At 43.3% G+C, this 14,550-nt stretch overlaps 2 protein-coding genes across 12 annotated transcripts in view; one reads left to right on the top strand and one right to left on the bottom strand.

Moving 5' to 3' along the window:
• Positions 1 to 14,550, bottom strand: part of WNT7A (Wnt family member 7A) — a 130,423-nt gene that overhangs the window by 18,560 nt on the left and 97,313 nt on the right. The gene's annotated exons all lie outside the window — the stretch shown is intronic.
• On the top strand, positions 5,333 to 7,874 carry LOC135972606 (uncharacterized). The gene is made up of 2 exons (XM_065551180.1): positions 5,333 to 6,310; positions 7,305 to 7,874. The coding sequence occupies exons 1-2, from the start codon at positions 5,734 to 5,736 to the stop codon at positions 7,778 to 7,780; spliced, it is 1,053 nt and encodes a 350-aa protein (XP_065407252.1). The 5' UTR covers positions 5,333 to 5,733; the 3' UTR covers positions 7,781 to 7,874.

Genomic DNA, 14,550 nt, shown 5'->3' with positions numbered 1-14,550 from the left:
TGGAAAAGTCACCATTCCATAATAACTGTTTTCCAAACATGCTTTGTATTTGCATGAGATAAACAAGTAAAGAAATTAAAATCATTGCACAGTCACGCTACCCCATGTTGCTGTCAGCCCAGGAAAACTGAGTAGGATTCAAATGTTAGTCTGTTTCCCGCTGACGTTGATGTCATTGGGGAAGAAGAGCCTTTGTATATTTTATTGATCAGCACTGTATAGAAAAAAAGAAAGAGAAAAATACCCAGTAGGACACAGAAGAATTCTGAAGAGCAAAGTTGAGAGGAATGTAGTGAAACAGTTTTTTTTAGACTATCCTATGTCTGATTTCCTTGTGATGATGAAAAATACCACATTGGACTACTATGCTCTAAATCAGAGGTTCTCGACCTTTTTCTTTCTGAGCTCCCCCCCACCCCCACCCCCGAAACATGCTATAAAAACTCCACAGCCCACCTGTGCCACAATAACTGGATTTCTGCATACCAAAACCAGGCTGGCATTAGGGGGTAGCAAGCAGGGCAATTGCCTGGGGCCCCATGTCACAGGGACCTCCACGAAGTTACATTGCTCAGGCTTCAGCTTCAGCCCCAGGTAGCGGGGCTCAGGGACCTGGGCTTCGGCTTTCTGCCCTGGGCCCCAGCAAGTCTAATGCTGGCCCTGCTTGGAGGCCTCCCTGAAACTTGCTCAAGGCCCCTTAGGGGGCCCCGGACCCCTGGTTGAAAACCACTGCTCTTGGGTTTTTTTCCACCTCTGTTGATACCAAAGAAACAAACAGAGAAAGAAAATACACTTTATAGGACCCATTAATGTGAGTTATTGTTTTAAATAATAGTTTTGAAAAGAGACTAGAACTCTGCAGAAACAATATCACTTTTGAAGAATATGGACAGTAAGTGACACAGATTCTCCCATTCTTCTTAAATACGTGCATGGAATGCCCTCCCTGACTTAATCCACAAGACATGACCCTCTCCTTCAAATCATAGGAACTGTCATACATGATCAGATCAGAGATCTATCTAGTCCAATGTCCTGTCAGTGACCACAGCTAGCACCAGTGGCTTCAGAGGAAAAAACCCTGCATTAGCCAGTTGGGGGATAACCCTGCCCCCCAAGGTATGATTCCTTCTAGCCCTGAAAAGTGATTATAAAAAATAGGATTCCATGTATATGTCTCAACGATTCTGCTCAGTCCTTGATTTTTTTTTCCCCTGACAACCCTGCAAACATAATTTTGGACCCCAAGGTCAAACTAGATTCCTAAGTTCTCAGGTGTCTTCACCAAGATGCGCCCTGCCATATTATGCCCACAGTTACTTCTATCTCAGCAACCCCTGTAGTTGATAACTGAGCAAATCTGATATAGAATCCAAGGCATAATAAACATAGAATGCTCCATATTTGAGTCTCTTTTCAGAGTAGAACCATATATTAAGATTCTTACTTCCCCTTCCCTTCTTTCTCCCAGTTCTATCATGTTTGATAACACAGTGGTCTCCTGGATAGCTTCCTTTTAGATATCATATGAACAGACCTCAGCTGCCTCCCACTGTCCACCAAAATGTAGATTGAAACTAACAAATTCAGCTTGTTTAGGACCTTTGAAATGAATTATTTTAGTCACCTGGCTCAAGGTTGGATTTCAAGCATACTCCAAAGGTGAATGGTCAGTGACTAAGCTTGCAATCTAAAGGCAAACATTTTAAATCACCCTTTCTTCTGTCAGTTGGCACTGGACTCATAACAAAAGTATTTCATGATTATGCATTCAAGCTTTTTTACCAGTATGACTACATGAGTTCCTGTATCAGGAAATGCATTGCAAATTACCTATCCCCATTAATTTATTGGCAATCAAGCTTTTAAAATAAAATTGCAAATAAAACATCTCTGCACTTACAAGTAGTTTTAGAAAAGAAAATTTGAATTTTGTTTATATCAAACCAATGGCTACTGTTGTTCTTGGTAATATCAAAGACCAGCTACCCCCAAGGCTGGCACCAGTTTCATTTAAATATCAGTCTCTACAGACTGCAAATGCTAATCCAAATATTTTCACAGAGAAAATGGAATTGTGTTTGAAAACATAACTATCATTGTTGTTGCTAAACTGCAACCATTTGTTCTTAAAAAAATAACCATAGGAAGACCCATTATCACCTAGATTAGGTTAGATCAGTGCAGTGCCAAATAAGTGTCATCACATAGGAAATATAAAAATAGAGAAATAAAAAGGTACTTGGAAAAACAGCTTTTGAAAAAAAATCTAAATTTTCCAGCTTTTTCTTAATTTTAATAGGAAAAAGCAACTATCTGATTATTTATTTCATCTGATTTCTGTGCTGCATTAGGAAGAAACTACCTGTTCTGCCATGGGCTAAAAGTGTTGTCAACAGCAATCACTGGAAGGTAACCAAACCATAGAATGATTCAACACATATTTACATTTATTATAAAACATAACCAGAAGTATGATGTCCTGGGTGAAATGGGACAATGACACTAGGAAAGTTTTATTTGGGATTGTTGCATGCTCTCATCCAAGCAAAGTTCTGATGCTTTGTGGAGACGATAGATTGCAATATGAGGTTAAATAGCCCTGTTGGCCTAAAGTACTGGCTTCTTCATGGAGTAACATTGAAACTGATTGGAAAAAGAGCTGGTGTCATGAAATTATAGGTGTGGGGTGTGGGGTGAATATTATATTATCTAGTCCATCTCCCTGTTGATATAGGATTGTCCCCTACTATGGATTACGTTTGTCTCCAAAGAGATCATGGATGGTATGTTCATGCCAAAAATGAAGGAAAAGATGATGGATGTAAGGCTGTAGAAAAGAAAAAAGCAGATAAGGTGAACTCCCCTAACCTGGAGGCAACTTTCATTAACTTGCAAGAAGACGACGGTAGTGATTTTCTGGAATTAGACTTGACATCACCATAACAACTTATTACCATTTGATCTATCTTCCTTGCTGCATGTTCACAGATAGATCATCTATAAAATAGCTGACTGGTGTTGTACTCTGCAAGACGTTAGAAAAGCAAAGACACTTTTTTAGTGCACACTTTGACCTAAGAGCTCAGTACTGCAGGCCATGTACAGGCAAAAATCCAGTGAGCGCCAAAAGAGGAATCTTTAGCCTACATTTTGCTTTCAGACTTGCTTCTTCTATTAGTATGTGAAGTTACCATTATAAAGCAGGATAGTTGTGCTTTTTCACTCAAAGTTGCTGAGTGTATAGTACACGTCTCTGTATGTTATTTATGAAGTGCTTTGAGGGTACTTCTGGATAAAATGTGCTGTAATAATATAAACTAATTTACAGTGATGAATTTGAGAATCGAATGAATGAAAGTTCTGTTTTATTCAGGTTTAATTACAACCTTACTCTCCTAGGAATGGAATACTCCTGTGTCATTGACACTTGTCATTAACATTTGTCACTGCAATCTTTGTTTCAGGGAATGATTCATTCCTCATTATTGTGGCAAAGACTGTAATGGAAGCAAGAAATGATACAACTGGAATCCATTCTTGTAGCAGCGAATGTCTACAAAGTGATGTGTTAGATTGTTGACTCATTTCCATTGAACTCCATCTTCCTTGCAACTTTCTCCACTGAGAGTCAAGTACTTTGAGTTAAGAGATGCTGGTGTTCTACATCAAAGAATCATGAGTGACCCAACTAGATCTCTTTAACAAATGCTTAAGCTATCGAGAAAAAGGCTTCCAAACCAAAACAACAGTCTCATCAGTTTCCAGACAGCTCATCAGAAAACATCTCTTTTGTGCTATTTTAGTTAAACCTGGTAGTGGCAAGAATATTAGTTACAAAGTAATATCACCTCTTATTGGTTCCAAACATTTCTAACCAATAAAAAAAACAACGAGTCCTTGTGGCACCTTAGAGACTAACAAATTTATTTGGGCATAAGCTTTTGTGGGCTAGAACCCACTTCATAAAATGTATGAAGTGAAAAATACAGGAGCAAGTATAAATACATGAAAGGATGGGGGGTGCTTTACCAAGTGTTAGGTCAGTCTAGCGAGATAAATCAATTAACAGCAGGATACCAAGGGAGGACAAATAACTTTTGGAGTGGTAAGAGAGTGGCCCATTACAGACAGTTCACAAGAAGGTGTGAGTAACAGTAGAGAGAAATTAGAATTGGGGAAATTAAGTTTAGGTTTTGTAATGACCCGACCACTCCCGGTCTTTATTCAGGCATAATATGCTGGTATCCAGGATCTACAACCTATCCTGAAGGACAATCCCTCACTCTCACAGATCTTGGGAGACAGGCCAGTCCTCGATTACAGACAGCCCCCCAACCTGAAGCAAATACTCACCAGCAACTACACAACACACAACAAAAACACCAACCCAGGAGCCAAACCCTGCTACAAACCCCGGTGCCAACTCTGTCAACATATCTTTTCAAGGGACACCATCATAGGACCTAACCACATCAGCCATGCCATCCGGGGCTCATTCGTTTGCACATCTACCAATGTGATATATGCCATAATGTGCCAGCAATGCCCCTCTGCCATGTACCTTGGCCAAACCAGACAGTCTCTACGCAAAAGAATAAATGGACACAAATCTGACATCAGGAATCATAACATTCAAAAACCAGTAGTTCAAAAACACTCAATAACAGACCTCAAAGTGGCAATTCTTCAACAAAAAAACTTCAAAAAACAGACTCCAACATGAAGCGGCAGAACTGGAATTAATTTGCAAACTGGATACCGTCAGATTAGGCCTGAATAAAGACTGGGAGTGGTTGGGTCATTACAAAACCTAAACTTAATTTCCCCAATTCTAATTTCTCCCTACTGTTACTCACACCTTCTTGTCAACTGTCTGTAATGGGCCACTCTCTTACCACTTCAAAAGCTATTTTTCCTCCCTTGGTATCCTGCTGTTAATTGATTTATCTCGTTGGTAAAGCAACCCACATCCTTTCATGTATTTATACCTGCTCCTGTATTTTTCACTTCATACATCTGATGAAGTGGGTTCTAGCCCACGGAAGCTTATGCCCAAGAAAATTTGTTAGTCTCTAAGGTGCCACAAGGACTCCTCGGTTTTTTTGCTGTTAAGACTAACATGGCTACCACTGAAACCTGTCACCATTTCTAACCAATATAACTCATACAGGCTTATGTAACTATGTGCATGCATTGAGATAATTAACCCTCCAGTTACTGGATAAATAAAACAGTGCAAAGCATATATATCCCAAAAATGAAGTTAGTATATTTTTTCTCATTATAATTCAAACTTTTCAGGTGATTTCACGCTACTTCTATCCAAATCTCTCAGGCCTGGTCTACACTAGGCGTTTATGTCGAAGTTAGCGCCGTTAAATCGAATTAACCCTGCACCCGTCCACACTGCGATGCTATTTAGTTCGACATAGAGGTCTCTTTAATTCGACTTCTGTACTCCTCCCCGACGAGGGGAGTAGCGCTAAATTCGACATGGCCATGTCGAATTAGGCTAGGTGTGGATGGAAATCGACGCTAATAGCTCCGGGAGCTATCCCACAGTGCACCACTCTGTTGACGCTCTGGACAGCAGTGCGAGCTCGGATGCTCTGACCAGCCACACAGGAAAAGCCCCGGGAAAATTTGAATTTGAATTCCTTTTCCTGTCTGGCCAGTTTGAATCTCATTTCCTGTCTGGACATCGTGGCGAGCACAGCAGCACTGGCAACGATGCAGAGCTCTCCAGCAGTGATGGCCATGCAGTCTGTGAATAGAAAGAGAGCCCCAGCATGGACTGATCGTGAAGTCTTGGATCTCATCGCTGTGTGGGGCGATGAGTCCGTGCTTTCCGAGCTGCGATCCAAAAGAAGGAATGCAAAGATCTACGAGAAGATCTCTAAAGACATGGCAGAGAGAGGATACAGCCGGGATGCAACGCAGTGCCGCGTGAAAATCAAGGAGCTGAGACAAGGCTACCAGAAGACCAAAGAGGCAAACGGACGCTCCGGATCCCATCCCCAGACATCCCGTTTCTACGAGGCACTGCATTCCATCCTCGGTGCTGCCGCCACCACTACCCCACCAGTGACCGTGGACTCTGAGGATGGGATACTGTCCACGGCCGGTTCCTCAGACATGTTAGGGGACGGGGAAGATGAGGAAGGAGATGAGGAGGGCGAGGCAGTTGGCAGCTCTCACAACGCTGATTTCCCCGACAGCCAGGATCTCTTCATCACCCTTACAGAGATCCCCTACGAAGCGTCCCCAGCCATTACCCCGGACACAGAATCTGGTGAAGGATCAGCCAGTAAGTGTTGTAAACATCTAAACATTTATTTTTAACAAAACAGGAATATTAACAATTAAAAGAATGGGTTGTTCATGATTAGTGTGCCCTAGGCGCTTAACGGTTTAGTAAGGGGCAGTGCAAGTTTTGAAAAGAAATCTAGCAATGTCCGGTTTTCAGTGATTGTCCTGCACAAGCCGCTCTACTGTGTATTCCCTGCTACTGCAGCTACAGTAAAATGCGGTCTATATGTGCGGGGATAGAGCAGTAATCCTCCTGGGACATCTCGATGAAGCTCTCCTGGAGGTAACTTGAAAGCCGTTGCATGAGGTTCTTGGGGAGAGCGGCCTTATTGGGTCCTCCGAAGTACGACACGTTGCCGCGCCACGAGATTATCAGGTACTCGGGGATCATTGCTCTGCACAGCAGGGCGGCATACGGCCCTGGTCTTTGGAGGCTTTCCCGGAGCATTCTCTCTTTGTCGCTCTCGGAGATCCTCATCAGGGTGATGTCGGCCATGGTGACCTGCTTTTAATTAGGTAGGGGAATGTTAGTGTTGGGACTGCTTTCCCGTTCCTTTACAGAACTGTCACCGCTGGTTTGCAGCCACGCGGTGGAGGCGGGAGAGGGGCAGCCGAAAGGGATCGTTCCCGGGGACAGCCGCGAGGGGGTGGGACAGGGGCAGAGTTCCCGCTTGCCGGATTGCTGGCAGCAGGGACTGACATTGATTTAAATGTGAAATGAGGCCAGTGGTAATATAAAAGTTTTAAACTGCCACAAGTGTACGGCTTACCATGTCTGCCTGCAACAGAAATTCCGTTGTGCTGCCTCGCTTCTCAAATGTGCTGTTCAAGACCCCAGGCACAGAATGCGAAGGCCGAGAATTCGACCTTGTGCTGAGTGCGCATGTGAAAGGTGCTGTGCATGGTCTTGTTCACAGAGAAAGACTATGTTCTTTGTTCACAACTACATTTATCTTTCAGAGGAATTCACTCCCTTTTTCCCATTTCCACAGCCCCGTCTGCGACTGTCTCACAACCTAGCCTGGAATCACACTCCCAGAGGCTAGCGCGGATTAGGCGTAGGAAGAAGAGGACACGGGAGGACATGTTCTCTGAGCTTATGGCCTCTTCCCAAGCCCAGGCAGCACAGCAGACCCAGTGGCGGGAGAACTTGACCCGAATGCACCAAGCCAACATGGATCGGGAGGAGAGGTGGCGGCAGGAAGACCAGCAGGCGACTCTAACGCTGCTTGGACTACTGAGGGAGCAAACGGACACACTCCGGCGCCTTGTGGATGTTCTGCAGGAACGGAGGCAGGAGGACAGAGCCCCGCTGCAGTCCATCTCTAACCGCCCTCCCCCGCCACCAAGTCCCATACCCACCTCACCCAAAGTGCAAAGAAGGAGAGGCGGCAGAGTCCCTGCTAACTCTCACTCCACCCCTGCAGAGAGCTCTAGTAGCAGAAGGCTCTCATTTCCCAAAATTTGAAAAGTTCTTTCCTTCCCGCCTGACACAAGCCCACGTCCAAGTTTCACCTCCCAATGCCATGTGTAGTTGATAATAAAAAATTCGTTTCTGTTAACTACTGTTTCAATCATGTTCTTTTGGAGGAGGAGGGGAAAGGGGGTTGGAAATTGGACAGGACAGTCTCCTTTGGCAGGGTACATAGTCGGGGGCAGGCACAGCAGCAGGGCACATACACAGTGCAGTGATGCAGTGACTAGTTGCCCCGGTTAGTCTGGGAGGTTGTTTTGATGTAATGTTGGGGGGGGTGGGTTGCTCTGTGACTTTGTGGCGGGGGAGGGCAGTTACAGATCTTAAGCGCCGGTCCTTAGACAGGATCACAGAGCCACACAGCATGGGATCTGTAACCGTCCTCCCCCTGCCACAAAGTCAAATAGACCTCCCATACACACAGTCCCGATCAGGAGGGGTGACAGGCTCCGTTGAAACAAGCATCCCACCGCAGCGGAGCCTGTCAATCCTTGAGTTTAGAAGCTGCATTCGCATCACAACACTAGACCCGCCCCGCACCACAGTCTGCGTCCCAGTTTTAAAAAATTCCCGCTAAAACAGTATTAAAGAAAACGGTGTGCTTTAACAAAGTAGAACTATTTTTATTTCGACACGTGTGTTGGAGGGGGGGTGAAGGGGGTATGTAACTGGATAGGATAGTCAACATTACCTGGGTAAAGAAACGGGGGCAGGTTTAGCTTCTCAGTACACAAACTATAAAATCACAGGTTACCCTGCTCACTCAGGAACTTTGCTTTCAAAGCCTCCCGGATGCACAGCGCTTCCCGCTGGTCTCTTCTAATCGCCCGGCTGTCTGGCTGTGAGTAATCACCAGCCAGGCTATTTTCCTCAACCTCCCACCCCGCCATAAAGGTCTCCCCCTTGCTCTCACAGAGATTGTGGAGCACACAGCAAGCTGCTATAACAATGGGGATATTGGTTTCGCTGAGATCACAGCGAGTCAGTAAGCTTCTCCATCTCCCCTTGAGACGGCCAAAAGCACACTCCACCACCATTCTGCACTTGCTCAGCCGGTAGTTGAAGAGTTCTTTTTCAGTGTCCAGGGCGCCAGTATAGGGCTTCATGAGCCAGGGCATTAGCGGGTAGGCTGGGTCCCCGAGGATGACTATAGGCATCTCCACATCCCCAACAGTTATTTTGTGGTCCGGGAAGTAAATACCTTGTTGCAGCCGTCTAAACAGACCAGAGTTCCTGAAAACACGAGCGTCATGAACCTTGCCCGGCCATCCCACGTAGATGTTGGTAAAACGTCCCCTGTGGTCCACCAGTGCTTGCAGCACCATGGAAAAGTATCCCTTTCGGTTAATGTACTGGGTGGCCTGGTGGTCCGGTGCCAGGATAGGGATGTGAGTTCCATCTATGGCCCCACCGCAGTTTGGGAATCCCATCGCTGCGAAGCCATCTATGATCGCCTCCACGTTTCCCAGGGTCACTACCTTTGGCAGCAGTACATCAACGATTGCCTTCGCTACTTGCATCACAACAACCCCCACGGTAGATTTGCCCACCCCAAACTGGTTCGCGACTGACCGGTAGCTGTCTGGCGTTGCAAGCTTCCACAGGGCTATGGCCACTCGCTTCTGTACACTCAGTGCAGCTCGCAACCGGGTGTCACTGCGCTTCAGGGCAGGGGACAGCAACTCACAAAGTTCCAGGAAAGTTCCCTTCCGCATGCGAAAGTTTCGCAGCCACTGGGATTCATCCCAGACCTGCAGTACTATGCGGTCCCACCACTCAGTGCTTGTTTCCCGTGCCCAGAATCGCCGTTCCACGGCATCAACATGACCCATTGCCACTGTGATGTCCTCGGCGCTGGGTCGCCTGCTTTCTGACAGGTCTGTGCTACTCTCAGACTTCAGGACATCACCGCGGTGCCGTAGCCTCCTTGCCTGACTTTTCTGCATCTGCCTCAGGGAAACCTTTATGATAAGCTGCGAGACGTTGAGAGCGGCCACAACTGCAGCGATGGTCGCAGCGGGCTCCATGCTCGGAGTACAGTGGCGTCCGCGCTGTCAATGACTGGAAAAGCGCGCGAACTGTTTTCCCGCCGGCGCTTTCAGGGAGGGAGGGCGGGAGTGATGGACGGATGACGACAGTTTCCCAAAAGCACCCTCGACTCATTTTGTTACCCAGAAGGCATTGCCGGCTACACCCAGAATTCCAATGGGCAGAGGGGACTGCGGGAACTGTGGGATAGCTGACCACAGTGCACCGCTTCGAATGTCGACGCTATCACCGTTAGTGTGGACGCACAAAGTCGAATTACTGTCCTTAGTGTGGACACACACGTTCGACTTTGCAATATCGATTACAAAAATTCGATGCAAGTAAAATCGAACTACTCTCGTAGTGTAGACAAGGCCTTAGTTAGGAAGCACTGTCTCTAACAGTGTCTTGATAAAGGCAAAACCGACAGACTGTCAAGCCTCTGCCTTGAACATAAAGGGAAATAAATCCTCTGAATCCGGAAAAGGCACAGTATTTGTTCACATTTCATTCACAGATATAGTGTTTTTAAGCTTCAGAGTCTAATAATATTTTATACTTCACAGTAAATTACTGATATATTTATCTCTTAACATTACTTTTACAGTCAGAAGATATGTCCCTGAGCCAATTACTTTTTAAATGACACTTTTATTCCATTTTCTCCTGTCTCCTACCCTGCAGTCTCCAAGAGTATTCTTTAGGAAAGAATACCCAGTCAGGCTTAAATCTTGTTGGTTTACTGATCTTTACAAAGTTGACATGAATTTTGTGTCATGGGTTCAAAGCATATTTCCAAAGATATCAGGATCTAGGAACAGGCACGTTATGGGCCTGTTGTGACACATCACATTGTACACTCACCAACTTGATATCTTGATACGAATTTGGCTTTTAAAAAAATAGTTCCAGTGACAGCTTTAGCTTTTTTAGCTATTCTAGTGTGGCCTTCATGCAATTCTTCCAACAATGTGACTTGCAAGGATTTCATTGTCATCGCACAGAAACCCAACTATATAGAGTCACTCTATTGAGTTCATCTTTCCACACCGTGTGTGCTCACCATACAAAACATTCACATCGCCCTCTGAAATATGCAGTTTTAATTAATTTAATTTAAGAACTGGCTCTTTGTCGCTGCTGCATTCTTCTTGCAGAAATAGGAACTTCTTCCAAAAAAAAATATTCTAAAAATTGGACTTGGCTTTAAAGGATTTGCCACCTCTAATTGCAACTGGGATAATACATCAGCACTTCCATGTTTTCAGATAGATTATACTTATCAGAGATAAGATCCTACCATCAGAGCCTATCTCAGCAGCTGCTAGGTTACAAAGATTAGCATACTCCTCTTCAGGCCAAGAATTTTAACAAGGAGCTTCTGGCCTGCTGTCAATGAAAATTTCCTCCCATGCAGAAGTACCTGGAATTTCCTGATTCCAAGAATAATACCCAGAGATTCTTTTTCTAAACAAAGGTTTGTTTAATGTTTTGGTTTTGCTTACAGAATCTTTAATTAATTTGTCTTGGTCCCAACAGGCATTTTATGTGGTATGATGGCATCTATACCTACAGGTGGGATACCACATGCTAAAAGTTCTAATTTGGGATTCAAATGTACTGATACCTTGGTACATATTAATAAATTCTTGGTGTGCTCAAATGCCCTATTACCTTCTTCAGTCTAAATCTAGTTACTATCCTTTATTAACAATTGTCTTTCTATTTACTACTGTAGACGTGTTAGATAGCAAAGTTCCCAAATAAAATGAATGGCCTCGCTTTATATTAAGGTTCAATTTAGAAATCGCTTATAAGGGGTTAATAAATAATCTTTTAGTAAAGGGTTAATCAGTTAGAGTTTAGCAGGACAATAGATTGCTTGCAATCATGGTTTATAACTACCTATTACATCTTGTAGTGGTGTACTTATACCTATCTATAATACATATTACTCATGCCTGTAATATGCTTACATCTATTAATCATTTATTAGCCCTGTATAAACCATCTACAAAAGGAACCTTAATATAAAGTGTCACCCAATTAACTAGGGATCTGACTACTGTAGCATGCCTAGGCATAGTTACCGGGTATTTTGGAAACTGCTCCACTTTTTTTTCTGGAAGAGGTTTTAATCCTTCTACTTGCATCATTTATCTTAAGACTCCTGACTAGAAAAAAGGCACGTTTCTCCTTTAAAAAACAAAAAAAAAAAAAACAACCCTGTAATCCAAACCTTTTGGGTTCTTTTAATATGCATTACAAACTCCTCAAATAAATTTCCATATTGTCACCTTCATTAGTATGCCATCCAAATGGTTGATCACTTCACTTAAACACTTTCATACTGGATCATTTATATGCCATAATATAGCCAATGTGCTAGCCACTCCAGGGAAAAGCCATATGGAAATAGCCACATAAGAATATTGATGATCAGATATTTAAAGGCTCTTGATTGTGCTTCACCTACTAGTATGCTTAAGGCAAATCTAATTTCATTAATACTGCCACTTTCTAGCAGTGGAAAAAGATGCTCTGTTTTTAGCACTGGAAATGGATCCACATTTACTTAATAGTTTCTGAAAATGTGGACACTGCCATCTTTCTGTATGCCCACAATGGACCAAATTCTAAAGGAGTTTTGTCCACTGTGAGCTTTGTATGTTCCAAAAATGTCAGGACACCTTGGCTAACCAGTTCTCCTAAAGATTTTGCAACAGTCCCTGCTTTTGGCATATGGCACTGCTCTGGTCTTGATGAATCTGGCATCTCCTGTACAGCCACATGTGATTTAGCATTTTACTAAAGCCATTACAGGAGGAAGCACTTCAATATATTTTTCATCTAACCTTTCTAGAATATTATGTATTTTATATACCTTGGATCAGTTTAGGTGTTAAGTGCTTTTAACCATTTATGACCCAATGATGATAAATCCGAATATGTTGTTAAAATGAAGTCCAGAATATGTTTCTACTCAGATCATTTTCCTAAAACCTCAAATCTTTTGTGCACAAGTTTTCAGTACATCATTTCTGAAAACACAAATGATAGTTCTGGCATTAATTCCCAGTTTAGCTATATAGTCATGTATCAGTACATGTGCCTATTACTCTGTACTCATTAGTAGAGTGCCAGGAAATATTAGCTACACAGTCATTTAACAGTACTTGTACCTGTTACTCTGTGCTGATTAGTAGAATGCTCGGAAATATAACGGGCATTTCACCTTCAGCTCTATGTCTGGCAATATGGGTCTTATCTTTTCCTGGCTGTGCAAAGACTGTGCTCCTTCACAAGCTCTTACACAGCACATACTCTTCAGGTTAGCCCTTTAAAAAGCTTGTCACTCTCTCATGTTTCCACGACAGGCATCTAAAAAACTTTTGCCATTATTTTCCCAAGATAATATGCTGTTTTTTTACTGAATGGGTTTTAAACTGCTTGCTTCCAGATTTCTGTGCACTTCTTTTCATTAAATCAAACCTCCCTAGCCCATCTGAATGGCCTTGGCTAGAGCCAAGTCCTTTCTATGTATGGGTTGTAGTAAGCATTCTCAGAGCTCAATGGCTTTACAGAGAGCAGGGTTCTGGTCTCCATTGTGCCACAAACTTCTTAAGCAACCTTTATAGTATGTAGTGTTGTTGTAGCTGTGTTGGTCCCAGGATATTAGAGAGATAGGGTAGGTGAGCCTTTCTTCAGGCCATCTGTGTAAGCTTGAAAGCTCATCACTCTCACTAACCAATAAAAGATATTGCTTCACTCACCTTGTCACTACAGGCTACTTAGATAAACTTACATTCATTGGGCTAAGCTGGCTGCTGGTTTAAACTGGTGCAACTCCATTGAAGTCAAGTGCCTCTCACATGCATTGCTTCAAACATCTTTATTTAAGCCAACTGTAAAAGTGGGTTTATAATGCTTACCCACCTTTGCAGGGTTCTTTGAGAGCATGGGTATTTGTCTTGTCAGTTATTGAACTTGTTAGAACTTTCTAGCACTGTATACCAATGTTTGGCGTAATAGGCATGCATATGTAATACCTTAGCTTTGGGTATTGTGTCTCACACACAGACCACAGTATCTGGCCCACATATAGGGTAAGAGTCAGGTACACCAACAGTTCTTTGGCTCAAGTTGTAGAGGCTTGTGTTGAAGGCCCCAGGTTCCATTCCTGCTGACACCCCATGATGGGAGGAGCATTAAACATATATAACTCATATTCATTTACTGTGCAGCTACATATCTTCTCAGGAATGCACTGCATGAGGCAAGACTGCACAGGAGCCTTGGTCTAATACGTGTTGTAGGTTATGTGTGGTGTAAACACCCATCTCTTTAGGTATGTGGAAAATGACGTTCCAGAAGGACCTAGCTAAACAGTTATTAGATTGTCAATAACTTGCAAAAACATTAATAACTTGCCAAGCACCAATAAATCTTTTAAAATCTGGGGACTCTTCTATTCCATTTGTTTAATTTTTAATGGCCAAAAATCCATATTGTCATTCTTAGGATAGATGCACAAATCCATATTTAGACACCTAAATAAGAGACTTGAATTTCAGGGGTGCTGGATACCTGTAACTCCCAATGAAATTTAATGGAAGTCCAGTCATGTTAAGCACCTAACTCTGAAAATCTTACCACCTCTTTAAGAGGCCTAACTTTAGGTGCCAATTTTGAAAATGTTAGCCTATGATGTTCTTTTTCCTTTATGTAGGCAAATG

The sequence above is a fragment of the Chrysemys picta genome, chromosome 7, assembly GCF_011386835.1.
Source record: "Chrysemys picta bellii isolate R12L10 chromosome 7, ASM1138683v2, whole genome shotgun sequence".
NCBI classification, from domain to species: Eukaryota; Metazoa; Chordata; order Testudines; family Emydidae; genus Chrysemys; species Chrysemys picta.
The sequence above is the reverse complement of the archived record's forward strand: the minus strand, read 5'-3'. Positions and strand labels throughout refer to the sequence as shown.

Bases quoted from the DNA above. Each gene is read 5' to 3' on its own strand.
- LOC135972606 (XM_065551180.1), top strand. From the start codon at position 5,734: ATGCAGAGCTCTCCAGCAGTGATGGCCATGCAGTCTGTGAATAGAAAG. The intron at 6,311-7,304 runs GTAAGTGTTGTA...CCATTTCCACAG, and splicing joins ATCTGGTGAAGGATCAGCCA to CCCCGTCTGCGACTGTCTCA.